General features: G+C 47.5%; 1 protein-coding gene across 4 annotated transcripts in view; it reads left to right on the forward strand.

The window, feature by feature from the left end:
* LOXHD1 (lipoxygenase homology PLAT domains 1) overlaps positions 1 to 20967 on the forward strand; it is a gene marked incomplete at both ends in the record, with an annotated part of 200986 nt that extends 180019 nt beyond the window's left edge. For 3 of the 4 annotated variants that reach the window (XM_082852690.1, XM_082852691.1, XM_082852692.1), the window contains 4 exons: positions 6452 to 6622; positions 12938 to 13070; positions 14424 to 14582; positions 20179 to 20659. In XM_082852690.1, the coding sequence (XP_082708816.1) occupies positions 6452 to 6622; positions 12938 to 13070; positions 14424 to 14582; positions 20179 to 20659 (944 nt within the window). Of the gene's footprint in view, positions 1 to 6451; positions 6623 to 12937; positions 13071 to 14423; positions 14583 to 20178; positions 20660 to 20929 lie in introns of those variants that run through there. The other variant, XM_082852693.1, reaches the window with a different exon arrangement.
* Positions 20968 to 21601: the final 634 nt, after the last annotated feature.

The following is a 21601-nucleotide window of genomic DNA, read 5'->3' on the forward strand; positions in this document are numbered from 1 at the left end:
ATTGCTCTTTCCCTAATGCCTATCACACTGCCTGTAATATAGTAGGAACTTAATATAGAATTTATTTATACCTCTGTTTCAGTCCCTCTGATCATTTTATGCCTCCACCACAGGGAACGCACATTTCTCCCAAATCAGAATTTTTCCTTGTGTCTTAGTACTTTCAAAAACTGAGTACTGGCCATGAACCTCAGGGTCATCACTAGGTCCTCTAATAATGGCTGTCCCCACTCCTTAGACACTATGCACATATCTAGACTTTCTCAGTTTTCTCAAGGAAAAAAACTGCATTTTTCTTCTATGCAAAAACTCTGCATTCAAATTTGTCTCACCACTGTCAAAACCTTGAAAGAAAAGGGAGGCAGTTCAGCACCTTGGACAGCTCTAAGCCATACTAACGATTGTTTGTTGCTACTACTTTGGCTCTTCAAAGAACTTGATGCCTCCCTTGGATAGCCCAAGACTGATTGCCTTTGGCCCCATCATGGCTCTTGAACCTAAAGAAATCCCAAGTCATTGATGTTAATCTCTTCCCTTTGTAAGCAGAGAAATGGCCTTCTCCTTTCCAACCAGACTTCGGATCTGAAAGCAGGATCCTATCATCGGCAGGGAAAGAAAGATTTTTGTGTCTTCATTGAGCCCAAGTGGTTGGGATACTAGGGTCAGGAGAGGAACAAGGTTCTGTGCCTAACTTTTTCTTTATAGTAACTTTATCTTCCAGAGATGAAAGTTTAAATATTAAGATAAGTCAAGACAGCTAGATATGTATAATGAACTTCCACATACCCATCACATGGATTCAACACATGATTTGTCATACCTGCTTTACCTTTTTTTTTTTCTTTTTTGGCTTCTTTTTGTTTGCTGAAAGATATAAAATCAAATCCTAAACCTCATGTCATTTCGCCCAAACATATTTAGTATGCTTCTCTTTTAAAAGTAGATATTTTCTCAATGCCATTATCACACTTAACAATGATTTATTTATGTCATCCAATTTCCACTCCATATGCAAATTTCCTTAATAACATAAAAAATGTCTTTGTACTTTTGGTTTTATGTGAATCAGGATGCAAACAAGGTCCACACAGCATATTTAGTTGTTATGCTTCTTTAGCCTCCTTTAATGAAGAGCCATACCTAATCCCTTTATTTTTTCATGCCATTCACTGTTGAAGGAACTGGGCCCAATGATCTATAAAATTTCCACACTCCAGACCTGCCTGTTTGCTTCTTCTTGGTATCATTGCTTCCTTATTCCCCGTATTTCCTACAATCTGGAGGTCAGCTCTAAAGGCTTGATTAGCTTCAGGTTCAACATTCTTTGGCAAGAATGCCTTATAGGTGGTATCAAGGCTACTTTAAAATGGGACCTGTGTCCTTCATATTACATCACAGCTGTCTCAGTCTCACTGATGCTCACATCTAATGGTGGATCCAGGGGCTGTCTACTTGATTCCTCCATTGTAAATTTCCCCCCATCACTCTTCATCTAATGGCTTCTCCCAGTGACGATCAATTAGGGTTACAAATGATTTTCTAATTGTTATTTCTTATCCACTTATTAGCTAGAATTCTTCTGTAAAAAATTGTCCCTCAGGCTATTTGATTACCATGAAATATAGTTCATAAATGAAAATCAAGATAAATGATTAATTCTTCTCCTTAATTCCAATCACCCAGATAGCTTTTACAACACTGAACAAACTATAATAGAGTGTTTATTTTCTAATTCATCTTGTTCTTCTTGCTTGCTTCCTCTGAAAACTCTGATGAAATCACAGAATGAATTTATATATTTTCTTTTGAATAATATAAATTCATAGAAATATAAAGGACCACAGAAATCACGTATTTTAACCCAGTCACATTGCTCAAGTAAGGAAACTGAGGCATGGAGATATGATAATACATTCAGTATGGTGGGTATGCTGAGAATGCAGTCCAGATTTGCCAAATCCATGTGTGTCATTCTGGGCATCCTAGTTTGGATGATGTACATGTGAAAGTGTTTGTGGAAGAATAATAGCTAGATTCTTGTATTCTTTAATAGTTAGGACTGTGATGGTTCCATAACTCATTTCAAATCATCTATTTATCTTGTTTAAGAAATTTTGTTTACCCACATGGACCTTAGCTTGACCCAAAAAAAAAAAAATCCTGAGAGTTCACTATAGAAAGTAAATATAATTTATCAATTCTATGTTTATTGAGCATTAAGTCAATATCCCTGTGATGCAATCAAGAAGTCATAAGACATGGTTCCCACACCTTAAAATCTAACTAGAGAAGTCAGACATACAACATAAAATCACCATAAAAGAGTTAGTTCATGTTCATGACCTCAATAGAAAAGATTTCCCAAGCCATCTGTGTTCATAGCCAAGTGAATGGACAGATGATGAATGCTATGGGACTGGGGAGTTTGGAGGGTTTCATGGAGGAGGTGGGGCCTAAGTTGTCCAGAGGATAGGTGGGAATTTAGGGCAGGGAAATAGCTTGGAGCCTTAATGAAGAGGAAGGAAATGCTAAAGTGGTGCTGAATAAATCTATCTAAGTAGGGTGGAGGATTTGCATTAGGGGGGTCTTCCTTATTGAGGTAAGGAATGAAGTGTATGGAGACAGGGTGAAGAAAGCCCTACATATGAAAACACAGAATTGGGCCCTTTTTTCCCATCAGGTATGGAAGGCCACTGAGGAATCGCAGGTAGTAGATGGCATGATGAAATCCAGGAAGCATGTAGCAGTCAGTCTCTCTCCCACTCAGAATCTGCCCTCTCTTGGCTGGAAAGATTGGGACCCCATGCTCATTCAGTTTTTAAGCTTTTTTCTTATAGTAAACCTTAGGACATTTGGGATAAAACAATCAATTCTACTAGGGCAGGCCTCTGCTCCCTGGTGGGGCTTTGAATTATTTTCCCCCTCTACTCACAGAATGTTACCACCAGTTTCCTTCTTCCTCATTCTTCCCTATTCACTAATAGTGCACACTCACGCATTCAATAAACATTTGTTGAATAATGTGCTATAAGCATTGCTCTAGGCACTAAAATATAGTGGTGGATATATCAGGCAAGACCCCTGCTTTCATGGGGCTTACAACCTAGTAAAAGACAGACAATATATAGAAAATGTGCAAGGAAATAAAAACAAAATTATTTCAGATTGTGAAATGGGTATATGTTGATGTGATGGCAAGTAATTGAGGATGAGGAAACCTCTGCAAATAGTGTGGTTAGGAAAGGTCTTCCCAAAGACAGGACATTTGATCTGACGCCTCAGTGATGAAACACTATGGGCATTCAGAGCCTGGGGTATATTTTTCCAGGCAGACCAAAAAGTATATGCAAAGTTTCCAAGGCAAGACTGGATTTCATATATTAAGGTACTAAAAGGCCAGTGTAAGTGAAATATAGTAAGTAAAATTGCAAGTAGTATGAAATGAAATCAGAATGGAAAGGGACAAAGTCATGTCGATTCTTAGAGTTGCTAGTGAGCTGTTTGTATTTTATTCTGAGAGTGCTGGGAAGCCATTGAAGGGTTTTTCATGGAGAAGTCACAAAATCCGATTCATGATTTTAAAAGATCACTATGATGCATGTAGAAGGATAGTAATTATACCATTGCATATAGAAGTAAAAGTCTGGTTAGCAACTAATCATCCATCAATAAGAACAAGGTATAAAATTTCTTTTGTGTGCATACAATGGAATACCATGCAACTGTGAAAAATGATGGGCAGATATTTATGTACTGATATAGATTGTAAGTGAAAAGGTAAGATGTCAGGCAGTGTGGGGTGTTTGCTATATTTGTGTAAAAAAATAAAGTAGGACTCTAAAAGAGGAGACTTTGTAAAGAAATGGATTCTCTAATGGTGCGATTCAGATGGTTCCCTATTGGTCTATGGTGGAGACCATCCAGGTAGTGCTGGCCACACAACTAGCCATGCTATAACTGTCGGTCTGTCAACTTCTCTGGTGCCTTCACCAGCAGAACCCAGCCACATGGCATCAGCCTGCCCAGGGCTGCCTGTTCCCATGTTTGATAGGTTATTAGTCTAGAAAGTTGTAGTAGGATCCCTGTTAATCACATTCAACATTTCCAAAACAAGGCAACTAAATAAGCAGTGAGCATGAGGCTGAGAATGAAGCTTCTTTATCTCAGAATGGTTGGGGTTAGCCTGCTATTTACCATGGAAGAAGTTTCTTTGCAGAATCAAACTTGGAAAGAGAACTGGAGATGGGGTGAGACAATGCCATGCTTTCAGAGGAGAGAGGAAAGGGGGATGAGGAGGGAAGGGAGCAACCTGCCAAGAAGCACCAGGGCAACCCGGGCCAGGTAGGCTCCTCCTCTGGTTGTCTTCAACCACACACTGGGGCACTGAATTGCCTGTGGATAAAGTCAAAGCCAGCCCAGAATCCACCCTTCCCATGAGCTCACTGCTTTCCTCTGTCACCACCCTGCCTGGAGCTCAGGAAGTGTAATTCAGGAGTGAAACCTGCCCAGGACGTACAGCAGGGTGAAGAGTGCATTCCAGCAACAGAAGTGATCTCATGATGACCCATCTCTCCGGTTAATGTCATCCCCCTCCACTAACGCTCACACACACTTATGCACACACTAACACAAAATTCTCATTGATTCCCATTGATCATTATTGCCATGATATCATAGAAAGACCATCATCCTGGAGAAGAGATGACTCTGATACATTAAGCCAAGATGTGGCTCTGGGACCAGCAGAACCAGGAGCACCCGAGAACTGGTTAGAGAAAGAAATTCTTGGACCCCAGGACCCCACTACAAACCTAACTGAATCAGAATCTCTGGGGGTGGGGCCCAGTTACCTGTTTTAACAAAGTCCTCCAGGTAATTGCCATGCAGGCTCAAGTTCTCAGCCTTGACTACACATTGGAATCACCTGGGAAGCTTTAAAGACTGTTGATGCCTGGGTCACACTCCAGAGATCCTGTTGTAGTTGATTTGGGTAAGGCCTGGACAGGGAATCACCTCATTCATATTCACACACACACACACACACACACACACACACACACACACACACACACACACACGGTAGGGGATTGGGGGAGAGCAAAGAATGTCTTCCACTGGGACATCTTCCAACAGGACAAATGATTTGTCTTCTCTTCCTCTGCCTCCCTCTTCACTCCCTCTTCCTTCCTATGTTCCGCTCTCGAAGCCTGGTAGGACTGCTTCCATGGGTCTGACATGCACCATCTCTAGACTGAATACTTCGAGCCTTATTAAGCAGTTGAATTAGTGTATGATAGTATCAGGAATCATCTCAGAAAGCAACCAATTTACAAACTTACAGATGGAACTGGCCCTAATGCAGGAAAGTAAATATATTTATTGAGTTTTAAAAAGTTTATCATAAATACTGACATTTTAAAATAAAGCACCTTAAGTGTATCTAATAGAATGTAAACACTCGAGCAGTTTGATGCCCACATTTATCCACTTAAACGAATACCCAGACTGTTACTACTCAAATATTTTACATCATTTCTTAATCTTTTTGAACTTATATTCTATGTAATTCTGAAAAGATGAGGAACAGGGAAGTGAAGTAACTTGCCCGAGGTCACATAGCATGTATATGGCAGCTCTGGGTATGAATCCAGATATCTTGCTTCGGATTCTGTTATTTCCATTTATTACTAACCATTTGTTATTTACATTTTGAATTTAAATAAAACTTAAAATATGCATGCCAAAAAAATTTTGTTGATAAAATAACTCACCACTTTTTAACTCGACAGAACTATTTTAAAATTTAACTTGTTTTAGGACTTGCTGTTTTCCACTTTCAGTAAAGATCTATGTTTTAAAACATATGAAGTACTTTTTACACTGGGAATGAAGCTATACTAGGACTGCCAATATGTGTGCTCTGTCCAAGCCTTAATATCTACTCCCTGCAGACTGGGCGACTGGAAGTGTGTGTCCACCTTTGTGTGTCTCTTTGTGTTTATAACCCTTGAGACCAATGGCAAGATCTAGAGTTGTTGCTTTGAGCAGTGTCTGATCCTAGAGAATGGCTTTTTGGTGGGGACAGTGGGACTGCCCCCACAGCCCCAAGTGGCACGAGAAGGCAAGATGTGAGACTAGAATATATACATGCCTTCCTTGTAGGGTTGCCTTGTGGACATACTATGGACATATACATATTAAAGGACATACACGACCCTCTAAGAGTTCATGAACCCAAGTTAAGGATTTTGCAAAGAGAATTATAGCCTCTGGGCTAGAAGTGTCTCAGAGATAATCTAACCCAACCCTTCATTTCATCAACAAGAAGACAAAGGCCCAGGAGGACAGAGAACTTGTCCAGGGCCACACAGCCAGTGGGCAGGGGGAATGGAAGTCTGATAGGGGAGGGAGAGCATGTTCAGCTCCCAGTCCCCATGTCTCTTTCCTACAGGGATATTTCCTGGCTGGCACCTGAGCTATGTCGACGTGAAGGACAATTCCCGGGATGAGACCTTCCGTTTCCAATGTGACTGCTGGTTCTCCAAGAATGAGGGCGACAGGCAGACAGTCCGTGACTTTGCCTGTGCCAACAATGAGATCCACGATGAGCTGGAGGAGACCAGTACGTGTGGAGACCGGTGGGCCCTGCTTAGATTCAGCCTGGGCTGAATCTTCAGTTAAACGAGAGTTAGCTCAGGAGGGAGGTGGGAACAATGTTGGAAAATCTAAAGAAGGAACTCTTACAGCTGCAGGGGAGTCAGATGCCCAATGAAGGAAATAATATTGGAGAGGTGCATAAGTAAGCACGCTAAATGTTGTTTCGTGGACCTGGAACAGCCAAGATACTGGTACCAGCTCATGGCCCCAAATCACAGGGACCAATTAGGTAGAGGAAAACCCACAGGGTATAAGCTTACTCTGCCCTGAGGGCTGGGCTGGGCAGTTTGATGTGATGCTCCCTCTGGTTTATTTTTCTGTCATGGACTCTCTCCAACTGATGTCTGTGACAACAGCCACCAAATCAAGCCTTCCTGGAAACAGAATGTGCAGGGCAGCCAGCTTCTCCACCAACCACTTTCTCTTTGGTTCCTTCCTCAGGGGATGTTTAAAGGGAAAGAGTAATTGGTCCATGAGGTGGATGGCCATCCAGGACCAGGGAAGTGTTTCTTTAATACAGATGCTAGTATCTGCATCCAACAGATTTGACAAAGGCTTATCAGTAGCAGAGCGTGAAGAAAGGATCTTCCAACCTTAGTTATTAAGGTAACACTAGCTGCATGAAGACATAAACCCCCAAATCTCAATGGCTAAATACAACAAAATTTGTTTCTCACTCACATAATAAACTGTCCAGTGCGAGTGTTTGGCAAGAGGCCTTCCACACTGTGATTCAGGGACCCAAGCTCTTCTCATCTGTCTGCCATTTTCAACACGTGACTCCCACATTTCTTGCAGAGGGAAAAGAGAGCATGGAGAAGGCACACTCCCCTACCTTAACATATTAACTCACATTCTGTTAGTCATGCAGCTCCACCTAGATGTAAAGGCATCTGGGTAACGCCATACCTGGCTGGACAGTCACTCCCTGGCAAGCACTGTACACCACGTGGCAAGGGAAGCGTGGATCCTTGGTGGAAAGCCACTCAGCCTTCTCCACCATGCCATCAAAACTACCCAGTGATGGACTTAGCTACTTCGAGAGGCAGTGAACACTGATGTCCCCGGTAGCATTCAAACAAGGGCCAACTACTCATCTATCAGCTTTACTGCATGGGAATTCCTGCCCTAATTCAGAGGGTGAACTCTCAGCTTCTGTAATTGCACTTACTGAGAAGTTACTGGGGGGCCCAGTTTTATTTTAGATGCTAAGTGTGACGCACACTGCTTTGTGATTTCTAGTTTATTTGTATGGACCTTTGTCCATGTGCAGTTCTCCCTACATAGCTGTAAGCTCCCAAAGGTCAAGGACAAAATCACTCATGTTTGTAGCCCTCCGCAGCTCTCTAGGCTTTTGGGCTTAGTAGATACACAAGTCGTTAGTGCTCAGCAAATGGAAGAAGATGCAGTCGGTCGTTTTCCTTAGAGCCTCACAACCTCATTAGAGGGAGAGGCTAATATACAAATGCCAACACAAGCAATAGAGGCTCCTTGGGCCATTGGTGTTCAGGGGAGAAGAGATTCGTCAGGCTGGGAGAATAACCACTGAGCTTCCTTCCCAGATTTCCTGCCAAACAGCTGCTAAGACCTACGGGATTTGGGTTGGCAGGGAGATGGGCAGAGGGGAAGCATCACTTGCATTATTTCCAGAAGGATGTGTGTGGGCTAGAGATGGGAGGGCAGGGACACGGAGCCCAGGAGACGGCCTGGATCAGTCCGTCTTTGCTAGGAGCCTGCAGAGGGCAGAGTGGCGCCTTCTAGGCTGCCCACAGGGGGAGAGACAGTGACACCCGTGTCCTAAGATGGAGGCTTATCCTGGGGAGAGCCAGGGACGCAGTTCAAGCCAATCATTTCAACCCTCAGCTAATTTTATTTAACCACTTGGCAAATACTTATTGAAAACCTACTAAGTGCCACGGCCTAGTGTGGGTTCTGGGGACACGTGGGTTCTGGGGACACGCTAATGAATAAAGCAGAGACCCTGCCCTCGTGGCACTTACATTCTGTGTCTGTATCCCCAGGGGCACCTCTGGGCACTTGACTTGTGAGAGTAAATATGCTCTCATACTTGAACAGAGCTTCACGTGTGTGAAAGCATTCCACACATCCCCTGCTCTCACCGGGTCCTCGCCACCCAACTCCCACCCTATGAGCTAGATAGGGGGCAACTTCACCCCTCTATATCATAGGTAAGGAAAACCAAAAACCAGAAAGGTGAAGTGACATGTCTAAGGCCTAGCCATTAGGACTCATATATCCTGATTGCTAGACCACGACTCATTGCACCACTGCAGCCTAATTGGGCCTGGCTGGTACTCCAGACTGATCCATTGCCCCACCTGGTTTAGCTTCCTGTTTTCTGCCTTCACCTCCAACTCTTTGTTTTTTTTTTTTTAATATAAATTTATTTATTTTTGGCCGTGTTGGGTCTTCGTTTCTGTGCGCGGGCTTTCTCTACTTGTGGCAAGCGGGGGCCACTCTTCATCACGGTGCGCAGGCCTCTCACTGTCGCGGCCTTCCTTGTTGCAGAGCACAGGCTCCAGACGCACAGGCTCAGTAGTTGTGGCTCACGGGCCCAGCCACTCCACGGCATGTGGGATCTTCCCGGACCAGGGCTCAAACCCATGCACCCTGCATTGGCAGGCGGACTCTCAACCACTGCACCGCCAGGGAAGCCCCACCTCCAACTCTTGTTAGCGATTCCCATCCTCTGCAAGCATCTGTCTCTGCAGGTGATTCCAATGTGCAGGCAAAGCTGAAAATCATTGGCAACCTTCAAATAATACTGATGTCGGAGTCTCACTCCAGAGATTTTGTTGTAATCACTCCAGGATAAGTCCTGAACAGTAGGATCACATGCTCATATGTGCATACACATGCACACAGCACACACACATACATGCACACCCTCATGCATGCACACACACACACACATGCATACACACATGCACACCTGGGAGGACAAAAATATCTCTCTCTCTGAACATCCTCCAACAAGACCAATGTCTCCCTCTTTACAGCCCTCCTCCTTCTTATCCACCCGCACTTGAAGCCTTTTAGGGCTGCTCAGTCAGCCTTATCTGCAACATTTCCAGCCCAAATACAGTCCAACTTGATGGCCAACTCCCCAAGGATGGAAGACTCACTGCTCCACAAGGCAGTTCTGTTTAAAAAAAAATTCATCTTTATATTTACGTTCTTGAAGTTTCTATCCTTTGGCAGTCCCAATGGGATGGGGTCAAACAGAAAATTTCAGGAGTGGTCAGGACCCTTGGTTGTACATGCCTGAACCCCACCCCTAAGCTGGCTCCAGCAAAAAGGGAGCATATTGGTTTCCAGAACTTGGAAGTTTCAGGTGGAGCTGGCTGGGACTTGGCTGTCTCCAGAGGCTACAATGGTTTTAGTATGTCTTTGTCCCCCTTTTCCTCTTAACTGTTTCTTTCTCTACATCATGAGAAGAGGGCAGCTGGTACCCACAACCCCACTGCCTTCTAACACAACAGCTTCGGTGGAAGGGAAGAGAGCGTCTCTTAGGGAATAATTCTGACTCTCCAGGCCCGGGACTCTCAGCCCCATGCAAACCACATGGTAGGAGCTCGCCAGAGAAGGGTCCTGACAACATGAGGTGGGGAAGGCGACGTGGAGCAGTAAGGTCCTGACGCCCACCAGATGCCCAGGCGTCCTCTGGTGCTACTGCATGGAATCAGGTGCCCCTGCAGTCCTGGCCTCAAGGCAAACACCTGTCTGTCAGGAGCTGCTCACCTGATGGGATGTTGGATCCTCTCGGTGCATCCTGGGTTGCTGGTTCATCTCCCTCTTAGGGTGCCACGCCCAGAGCCCAGGCAAGATGTCAAGTGTGGCCGGATCTCCTCTCTCCTCTCCTGCCACCTGAACCACATTCACCACATTCACTGGCTTTGCTGGTGGCCCCTTCATGTGAGTGACTCGCTCGGTGGCTGCTGAGCCACTTTCTCCAGCCGGGCTGGTCCTGTACGGGTGCTGGCCCCGGGGTGAGCCTCATACGGACCCCTCCTCGGCTGGGCTCCTACCGGCCCCACTCTTTCAGGTCCCTGGTCCTCCTCTGTCCTTTCCTCCCAGCAACCTATAAACAAAACTGAGAGTCATGCCTTCCACATTTTTATCAAGCCATTGATGAAATGACTTTCCAAGGTGGACATATGCTGATTGAGAGACCGTTGATGCAGCTGGCCGCATTTGTTTCTAATCTGTCTAAATGTCCTCACTTACACACCTTCCTTCTCTACCTTCTCCCCGGGGCCATGAGGAGAGGATTGCTTATGGTCCACATGCGCTGCTTCTCGAATGTTCCACTTGAGTTGATCGTAGGGAGCAAGTAGGTTCCTAGCGCTCCCGGCCTCCTCTCCTGGGCTCTGACAAGCCATTTCCTCTACAATGCCCAGGATCCACTCTGAATTCACAGGGGTCTGGTTTGCAGAAATACTTTACCGGCTGCTGGGAAAGCAGAATGGCAGTGGGACCACGCCCTCCCTGCAATGGCCTCGAGCCGTGGGCAGTGGCACAGCCATTGCACGTCCTTGGGCTGTGAACGGTCGGGCCTGCAGAGCCTCGCTCTTCTTCCAGGGCTTGTGCTGTGGGTCTCTTCCCCTATCGTGGGCATTTTTGCCCTGATTCATTCTACCTGTGACTTGAGAGGAGTCACAAAGGCAACAGTTTGCTGAGAGGCCGGGATTGACGTTACATGGAGCTGTAGGCACAGCCATCCCTTCTAATTGTTTTTATCACATCTCTGAGATAAAAGCACAGAGATCAAACTATCCCTTTGGATCCAGAATCCCAAATCCTCAATGATTCACTTACTGCAGCAAGAGCTGTATGCACAGGGAAACCTCCAGACAAATATTGTGTCCTCCCGTGTGCCAGCTCCATCCCAGCCTGGTCCCTGGGGAGTGGGGCTGGATCATGTGGATTTCAAGCCCCTCTCATGCCCCTCAGTATCTTTGCTTACGCTGCTCCCTCCTCCTAGAGCATCCCTCGGTTTTCCGCTGATCATAATCATGGCTCTTTTTCAAGACCAAGCTCATACGCCATCTTCTTCATGAAGCTTACTGCGATCAGCCCAATCGTTCATTGTTCACTCAACAAATATTTATTGAGTGCCTATGTGCCAGGCACTGTTATGGGCTCTTGGGATCTATAAGTGAGCAAAACGAAGACCCCTGCCCTCCTGGAGCTTACATTCAAGTGGGAGGGGGGAATACAATAAACGGTAAAATAATCAGTAAACTCCTCAGCATGTTAGAAGGTACTAGATGATAAGAGAAGATAACAGAGCTCAGTAGGGCAGGCACTGGGGAAATCAGGCAGGAAGTGTGGTTTGGGTGGTCTGACAGACTCTGTGAGAAGATGACATCTGAGTAGGGAGGAAGGAGGGGAGGGAGGGAGTCAAGCCAACATGGGTGGGGGTGGGGAGAGAAAGGGGACATGCTCAAGGCAGAGCTCTGAGGCCGGAGTGTGCCTCCTGTTCTGGAACGGCACGGAGGCTGAGCGGAGCGAGCAAGGGAGAAAGTACTGGAAGGTGAGGTTTGAGAGGTAATGGGAGCCTGCTTTACCCTCCCTCCCATGCTATTTTGGCGCTTCGTTTAAGGTTATTCCGTCCTGTGGTGCAGTCGGTGTTTCTGTCTGGGGCTAGAGATGAGTTCTAGTGTCGCCCAGAGTCTAGTCCAGTCCTGACACTTGGCAAATGCTGACATGCTTGTGGGAACTGCGGGGGAGGGAGGTCGTGATGCTGAGCACGACACCAGAGTGAGAGCTGAGACAAGACAGGGAATGAGACTGCTTGCCACAGAAAGTTCGAGGCAACTGGATCTTCCCCTCCCCTTTCTGTAGCTGGGCCCCACCTCTCCTCCCTTCTCTTTACACACCAGCTCTACTTTGCATCTCACAGAATCTTCCATCCCTGAGAACCAGGCCCCAGCGTCTCTCCGAAAACTCATCCTAATCTCATGGATCCTGGAGGCAGAGGCGTTTGGCCCTTCACTCCCAGTGGCTCCCATGCTTGCCAGGCAAAAAGACTGCTACTATAGATAAAATGAGGACACCACTCTAGACCCCAAATTGAGGCAGGTTCTATTTATAGTGCCTCAGTTGTAGCGATTTTAACCTGCGCCCCACCCCGACCCCCTTAAGGCTGTGATCTAAGACCGGATGTAGGACCTGCAAGGAGTGGCCAGTTTGCTCCTGCTCTGATGGTGGGTGCTGCTTCCCCTCTGCTGACTCTCTCCCACCTTTTCCACCACAGCCTATGAGATCATCATAGAAACCGGCAACGGAGGCGAAACCAGGGAGAACGTCTGGCTCATCCTGGAGGGCAGGAAGAACCGATCCAAAGAGTTTCTTGTGGAAAATTCTTCTAGACAGCGGGCGTTTAGGAAGTAGGAAGAGGGGTGCCCACAGGGGAATGCGGATGGGTGGGGCGGGTAAGAGAGGGACCCCAAGAACCAACCCTTTTAGTGGGGGCCATAAATATACAAATGGGCCTAACCAGCAAGAATTTATTGAGTGCCTACTGTGTGCCAACCCCATTCGAGCTCCAAGGGATGAAACAAGGAGATTTAGAAGAGGGAAGAGAGGGGACTGTCATTTAAAGAGAGCCCCCTCTAAGAGACTAGAATCTATATTATTCCAACTACTAGAAAGAAGGGATAATTTTGTAATATGATAGAAGTGCTAATTATGGCTACAATGGCAATCACAGTACAATATATAAATGTTTCCAAGTAACATGTTGTACATCTTAAATTTACACAATAGTATATGTCAAATGTATTTCAATTTTTTAAAAGTTAATGGAAAACTACAACAAAAATCAGGTAATAAATTAATTAAAGCAAGCCCACTCTGCGGCAGGACCGGGAATCACACAGACATCATCCCGTGTCCCTGCAGATGAGGAGCTCACAGTCTAGTTGAAAAGGGAGACATTCACCCATAAGAATGCAGAAGGATCATATAAGACAGCGTAGACTTTTAGGAGGGAGGGAGGGGAGAGCCTCTAAGATGCTTTATAGGAAAATCAAAATTGGGTCTCGTGTCACAGGTGCCTCTGCTCAGCACTCCCGGCTGCCTGCCACACGCCGGAGACTCTCTCCGCCTCCTGCACGCCTGAGCCACCTCTGAACTGCTCAGAAGCCCCCTTCATCTCCCCGCTCTGTCCAGAATTGCCTACATAAAGTCTCCCCCTGCCACAACCCCACTGTACCTTCTATTCAAACCCCTCTGAGTGGGGATGGTCAGAGCTGACCCCCCCCCCCGCAGACTGCCCCTCCCCCTTCTTTTCCACTGCCCTTGCCCTCAGTGAACCCAGCCAAGTCATCACTCCCCCGAGAAATGTCTGCACCTCCAATCCCACTGTTCCCATCCCTTGACTTTGCCAAGTCAGATCGACATCAGAGGACTCTTCCCTTCCCCCACCTCTGCTCTCTGAATCTCATCACCCTCTTCAACCCAATGTCCAAGGCCCAGGACCTCACCCACCTCCAACACCATTCGGTATTACCAATCATTGATTGGACCAAGTAGCCGGAAGGGCTTTTTAATGGTTATGATTGTCTTGTTCCGAAACTAGACTGAACCCTTAAGAAGTGGAGACCTGACATCAGGTCTTGCTTGCTATTCTATCTCTGTTCTTCAGACCAGTGCTTAGGATACAGTTGGCACTCAGTAAATGCTTACTTCCTTCAGTGGGCATGGGCAGTTCTCACTGGCCATATCTTTGCATCCTGCAGGGGGACCACGGACATATTTGAGTTTGACAGCGTCTATCTGGGAGACATTGCCTCCCTCTGCGTGGGCCACCTCGCCAGGGAGGACCGGTTCATCCCCAAGAGAGAGCTGGTCTGGCACGTCAAGACCATCACCATCACCGAGATGGAGTACGGCAACGTGTATGTCCTGGGCCTCTGCCCTCTTCTCCAGGAAGGGCCACGCCCTCAGCGGGGAGGGCCTGTGGCCAGACCAGATGGCAGGGTGTGAGGTGTCCCCTTTGAGGCTGAGGTCTCCTCACTCAGGAGGCGTATGAGGCAGGAAGGGAAGAGGCAGCTACACTGGTTCTGGAGCTTTCTGAACCAGAGGCTTACCCCAGAGGCAGGGGACTAGACTGGATGACCTTGGGTGCTCCAGTGATGCTTCTTTGGAAGGAAAGAAGAGCCAGTCAGACAGGGCCGGACGGCTGAGTCTCTCCTTCCCTTCCCCCATGATCACTGTATAATGATAAAGAGATACAGTTTTGAAGCCTGCTGCTCCACAGTCAGAGTGAAAGCCTGTCATTCCTGTGGGCAGAGTAGAGACCAGCTGGAGTAATCCCATGGCCCACGGGCTCTGAGGACCCCAGATAAGGAGATTTACATTTCCCCCACCAAGGCCTTCTGGGAAGTCAGGCATTTCTGCAGGATTAAGGGTCTTAGTTACCTGGGTAACAGTTCACAGCCATCAGTTTTTCTAATTAATACCACTTGGTAACCACATTGGAAGACAGAAAGAGCCCTGAGGCTCTGGGAGGCAGGAAAGACACTAAGAAGGAACCGGGAGATGAGCAAGGGGAGGCCAAGGGCAGCGCATGCCTCGGGGAGGGTAGGCCCAGAGAGCAGCTAAGGCAGCTGGACATCCCCCCCAGAACCACTGCCGGCCCCCCCCCACCCGAGCTCCCCTCATGCCCCTCCCGGCCTGGCCCTGCTCCTGGCAACGCCTTTCACAAGAAGCGCATGGGACAGAAGCAGCAGCCCTGTCTGACCAGGCGGGTCCCAGCTTCAGGCTCCAGCCTTCAGGAGCCCAGCTTCTCAGAGAAATGTCTGTCCACATTAGACCTGCCACCTGCAGGCTCCCTGGACTTGGCTGCCTCTGACCAAGCTTCCAGTTTGGGAATTAAGCAGGAAAGGTTCTCACGTTTGAACTTCCGTCTTAGCCATCTCAGGCTGCCATAACTGGCTCTACAGACTGGGTGGCTCAAACAACAGGCATTCTTTTCTCACAGTTCTGGAGTCTGGAAGTCAGAAATCAGGGTGCCAGCAGGGTTGGGTTCTTATGAGGCCTCTCCTCCTAGCTCACTGTGTACTCGCATGGCAGAGAAAGAGAGAGGGAGATCTGGCGTCTCTTCCTCTTCATATAAGGGCACTAATCCCATCATGAGTCCCCACCCTCAGGACCTCATCAAAACCTGATTACCTCCCAAAGCCCCCATCTCCAAATACCATCACTTCGGGGGTTAGGGGCCTCAACATGTGAATTTGGGAGGAGAGAACTCAGCTCATAGCAGCTTCCCTCTCAGGCTGCAATGTTATTTATTGCAATGTTATTTATTGCTCTTTTTGAGAAAAGAGCAATTAATTTACAACAGTAAATCCTGTAAGAGCAATACTGACAAGGACTTGAGAGGTGGGATACCGGGGTCTGGAAGAGTTCCAGCTCACCCAGCGAGCCAGGGCCAGGTCAAAGCCTTCTGCAACTTGAACTGTCTCCCTATGGAAAGGAGCGTGGCTGCTGATACTGCGCCTCTGCAAATGCCCCAAATAAACAAAACAATACAATACAATAATAAGTCACCACCTGAGTTAGCTTTAAATCCACAGCGTTGGCTGTGAGAGAGAGAGCCAAGGATCTCAGCACCACTCGGCACCTTCTAGTGTCAGGAGGAAGCGGGTGAAGAACTTCCCATCCCACAGTCCTGGGGCCGTTATAGGATTTTTCATCCAGTGGAAAGAATCTGCCACTCTCAGTGAAGCATCTGTTCCTACATTCTCAAGAGTGTGGCCTTTTGGCAGCATGGTGCTTGGGCTGGAAGGGGAGGGAGGGATGGCCATGGGGTGGGGATCTTCCCTAAGGGAAGTGGGTGCAGGGAGTGCAGACACCCAGATGCTAGAGCTGTCACGGATCAGCCGTGTAGCCTCAGGCCATAACCCAGCACCTCTCAGGGAAGAGAGCTGGATGCCCTCTAGAGTGGTGGGAGGGGAAGGATGGCAGGGGTTCCAGCCTGGAGGGCTCTCAGAAGTCATACTCCAGCCTACCTACCTGCGCTGGTCCCAAGCCTGCGATTCCTGGTGTATGAGAACCTCCCCCCAACAAAATATCACCTCTATACAGAGAGGGGACAGTACAGGGGTGTTCCATCATTGCGGCTATTTTCGTGTCACCATTCTAGAACACATTGAAATTCTACTGTGTAAAGACCACTTAACTAGCACTGTATATGGATCCACATTTCCTTTCTAACCAGCATGTTGGACCATAATATTTGGATTTCCATGAAATACAATTAATTTAATCTCATAAACACAACAATCTCAAATTTTTATGTTCCAACCGATTCTAGTCCTGACTCTTCTTCTTCAGCGTTTCTGACCAGCTCTGTTTCGTCACTAATATCCTCAGGACCTCGGTGGAAGGACACACAGAGAGGCTTTTGTTTCTTTTTTTAAAACCCAAAGTGGAATCGTTGTTTTATCCCATTATCATATATAATACATAATCATTTTAAAATTCAAATAAGGCAAAAAAAGTGTGTAAAACAAAGTAAAAATTCTCTAAAGCCCTACCCATCAGAGATGGCCATCTTGAGCATTTGGTGACCCTGTTCTCTCTGGCATATTTCTAATGTCTCACACACACACACTGTTCACAGAAGTGTGATCATGTTCTACTTGGTTTTTTTAGCATGTTCATGTTTTTGTTTGTTATTCTCTGCCTTGCCTTTATTGTCGCCCATGACCCTACCCCCATTGCCAGTGGGAACAGCCTGGCATGTTCTGCAGCTGGAGTCTTAACTCCACAAAGCCCTGAGGTCCCACATTTTGGTGATCTTATAATTACGTCTATTAGGAAACATTTCCTTATAACTACACCAGTGAATATTTTTCAGCCATTAAAAACAACAAATTAGGTTTCCCTGGTGGTGCAGTGGTTAAGAATCTGCCTGCTGGGCTTCCCTGGTGGCACAGTGGTTGAGAGTCCGCCTGCCGATGCAGGGGACACGGATTCGTGCCCCGGTCCGGGAAGATCCCACATGCCGCAGAGCGGCTGGGCCCATGAGCCATGGCCGCTGAGCCTGCGCGTTCGGAGCCTGTGCTCCGCAATGGGAGAGGCCACAACAGGGAGAGGCCCACATACAGCAAAAAAAAAAAAAAAAAAAGAATCTGCTTGCCAATGCAGGGGACACAGGTTCGAGCCCTGGTCCGGGAAGATCCCACATGCCGCGGAGCAACAAAGCCTGTGCACCACAACTACTGAGCCTGCGCTCTGGAGCCCATGAGACACAACTGCCAAAGCCCACGTGCCTAGAGCTTGTGCTTCTCAACGAGAAGTCACTGCAGTGAGAAGCCCACACACTGCGATGAGGCATAGCCCCCACTCGCTGCAACTAGAGAAAGCCCGAGTGCAGCAACGAAGACCCAACGCAGCCAAAAATAAATAAATAAATTTATTTTTAAAAAAAAGAAAGATTTAAATATGCACCAGAAGACTTGGATCAATTCCCAGGAAGTATTGTTGAGTGAGAAAAGTAAGATATGGGAAAGAATGCATTATATGCTGCCATTTTGTAAAGGGAACACTGATGTCCCGAATGTGTCTGTGTCTATGTGGATCTGTGCAGGGCTGGGTGAAATGGAGGGAAATTTGGCAAGATACATCTACAGCTGTTACATGGGTTATCTGAGGTGAAGGCGAGATGCAGGAGGGGTACGGAAAGAGAAAAAGGAGATAGAGCCAAGCAAAAAGGAAAAGAAAAAGAATGCATTTAGAAGAACACCCATATGATCACAGGATTTTTGCATTTATATAGAATTATGCATATTAGTGGGCATTTGCATAAAGAAATACATTTTAAGTGAATGTTTAAGCAAAGAATGCGATTATATCTCCCTCTTAGAAAGTACGGTATGTAACAACAATCTAGATTTATCAAGTGACGAGTTGGGGGCAGAGAGATCTCAAGACAGAGAAATGATTTCTTGTGAAGTGTCTTTAAACGGCTGGCTCGTCAGGTGGCCAGGCAGGCTGTCTCTGGGCCCCAGCTCTGTGTCAACTTGTGCAGTGACTTCTCTTCTCCAAGCCTTCATTTCCTTTCTGTGAAATGGGAAGACGAAGTCTACGTATGACTCAGGGTTGTTGTGGGAGTTGATGAGATGCACGAATGCAAAGTCCAGGCATTTAGTGAGCAAGCAGAAAAGCAAGTTCTTTTTGCTGTTACGTATTTTCATCTAAAAATTGATTTTGCACCACTGGGCACGCCCTTTCAGGGCTGTGTTCCTGAAATCATTAGCCAGTGCCAGGATTGCTTATTTCCAAAGCAGTTATTTCCAAAGCGATTTGGATGGGAAGAAAACCATGGCAGTCGTTCAGTCCAAACCTCTAGCACTGCCAATGGGAAAATCAAAGTCACATAGGTAGTAGGTAGCAGGGCTGGGGCAGACCCCAGGCCCCCTTATACCCTATGCAGTGTTTTCTCACTGTGCCCGCTGACTTCTTTCTTGGTAATTATTGGACTCACTGTCATTACCCAGAGGCTAACATTGTGGCGGGGGGAGGGTGTAAAGAAGGGACTTTTTCGTCCAAGACCATTTCTCTTGGCCCTGGACTTGCTTCTGTTTGTGGTAGCTTCTTCAATACTTTGTGCTGAAGTACTTTGCACCCCTTTGTACTATGTTGTCCACGAGCACATGCGTGTGTGTGTGCACATGCAACACACACACACACTCATAGTTCAACTCAGCCAGGGGCGAGGGTGGGGGGCACATTTCATAACTACTTTTCCACTTGGCTTTGCCTGAGACCGTTGTTCTGGATCCCATAGCGCCTCTGAAGGTGACAACACTGGGTAAAATCATTCATCGGCCCCTTTGAAGGGGCAAGGGGATCAGCCTGGTTGGCGTGCAGTGAGTTTAGAGAAAGGCAGACAGCAAGTCAGAAAGGTAAACGCTGGGAGGAGGGTCGGATCATGTAAGGTCTTGCAGGCCTTTGTAAGGTGGTGATTTTTATTTATTCCGGGAAGCCGGTGGAGGGCTCTGAGCAGAAGGATGACATTCTTGGGCTTACATCTCCACAGGGTCACTTGGAGGCTGTGGAGAGGAGTCACGATAAGTAGCGAGAAGCAGGCAGACCAGTTAGGAAGCTGACACGTTCCAGGTCAAAGGTGGTGGTGACTTGGATGAGAGGGGCAGCAGGGCAGAGAGTGAGATAGCGCATACTTTTTCAAGTGGGCTGATTCTGGGCCTATTGTGAAGATGGGGTCAATGGGAATTGCTGGTGGATCGGATGTGGAGTGTGAGGGGAAAAGGAAAAGGAAAATCGAGGAGCAACTAAAATTATGAAGATGTCACTCACTGTCAACTTTCAGATAAACGAGACCCATCTTCACATTTTAATGCAGACATTTCCCGCCCTAAGATCCTGTCACCTGGGAAGGAACCACTTGTGGATGCCCAGGGTCCCGGGGGAGGGCGTGAGCCTTGGCTGGTGTGCACTAACCTCCCCGACTCCCCCCGCTTCCAGGTACTTCTTCAACTGCGACTGCCTCATCCCCCTCAAGAGGAAGAGGAAGTACTTCAAGGTTTTCGAGGTCACCAAGACCACGGAGAGCTTTGCCAGCAAGGTCCAGAGCCTGGTGCTGGTCAAGTACGAGGTCATCGTGACGACGGGCTATGAGCCGGGGGCGGGCACCGATGCCAACGTCTTCGTGACCATCTTTGGGGCCAACGGCGACACGGGCAAGCGGGAGCTGAAGCAGAAGATGCGCAACCTGTTCGAGAGGGGCAGCACCGACCACTTCTTCCTGGAGACGCTGGAGCTGGGCGAGCTGCGCAAGGTGCGGCTGGAGCACGACAGCAGCGGCTACAGCTCCGGCTGGCTGGTGGAGAAGGTGGAGGTCACCAACACCAGCACCGGCGTGGCCACCATCTTCACCTGCGGCAGGTGGCTGGACCAGAAGCGGGGCGACGGGCTCACCTGGAGAGACCTCTTCCCTTCCGTATGAGGGCTAGAGGCCCTCGCTCCCCCTTCCCACCAACTTGTCCCAACCACACCCGCTACCTCCCACCCTGGCTTTCAGCAGTCCTTTCCCGAAAGCCTCCTGGAGCTGGGACTGGGGGCCAGAGATCCATGGTCCTTCAGAGGCCATTGTGGGCAACGGCTCGTGGGGTCCTACACCCTCTCGGGTCTCCTGGATCCAGATGAATCCATCAACCTGTGTCATAATCCGTTGCTGCACAAAAATAACTTTTTGCATTTTCTTTTTCAATAATAGCAGTGACCAGGCTGAAGCTTGCTGCCAGGTGTGGATGAGAAATTGGGGCTTCACCCAGGGGATAGAAGTGGGGAAGAAGAGGCCATCAAGATGATGTATTTTAAGCAAAAACTAATTAACACTTTTTTCCCAGAAAAGCTGGGCTAATTAAATTATTACCAACCACACCCTGCAAAGGACTCATCTGGGCATCTGCTCACTTAGATATGCATCCTTTTTCCCAGTTTCAATAAATCCAGGGGCAAACAGAGAAAAACATCAGGAGGAAGAATTTTAGCTGGAAGGATTTATGACCCTGTGAACAGGTACATGAGTCCTTCTGTTACTTTACAAAGGACGCATTGCCAAGTGCCAGCTGGTTGCCCCAGCCAGTGATAACACAGTTGAGACCCGGAGACCTGAGCAGGTGATAGGGTGCGGGGAATAGGGGGAAGAAGGTGCCTGGAACAGTGCCTGGAACTGCCTGGTCCCTGCTGCACCCGGGCTTGGAGGGGAGGAGGGCATCGGTGGTGTTTAGAACTATGGCTCGCTGTGGGCAATGTGGACTGAAAGCTGAGAAGGGATTGGAACAAAATAAAGATGTGGTCTCTGCTCTCAAGGGGGATGTGACCCTGATGGAGAGGCAGCAAGAGAACCATATATTCATGTGCATGCACAGATGTGCACGTACAC

This window comes from Leucopleurus acutus (genome assembly GCF_964270905.1).
Source record: "Leucopleurus acutus genome assembly, chromosome: 13".
Taxonomy (NCBI): domain Eukaryota; kingdom Metazoa; phylum Chordata; class Mammalia; order Artiodactyla; family Delphinidae; genus Leucopleurus; species Leucopleurus acutus.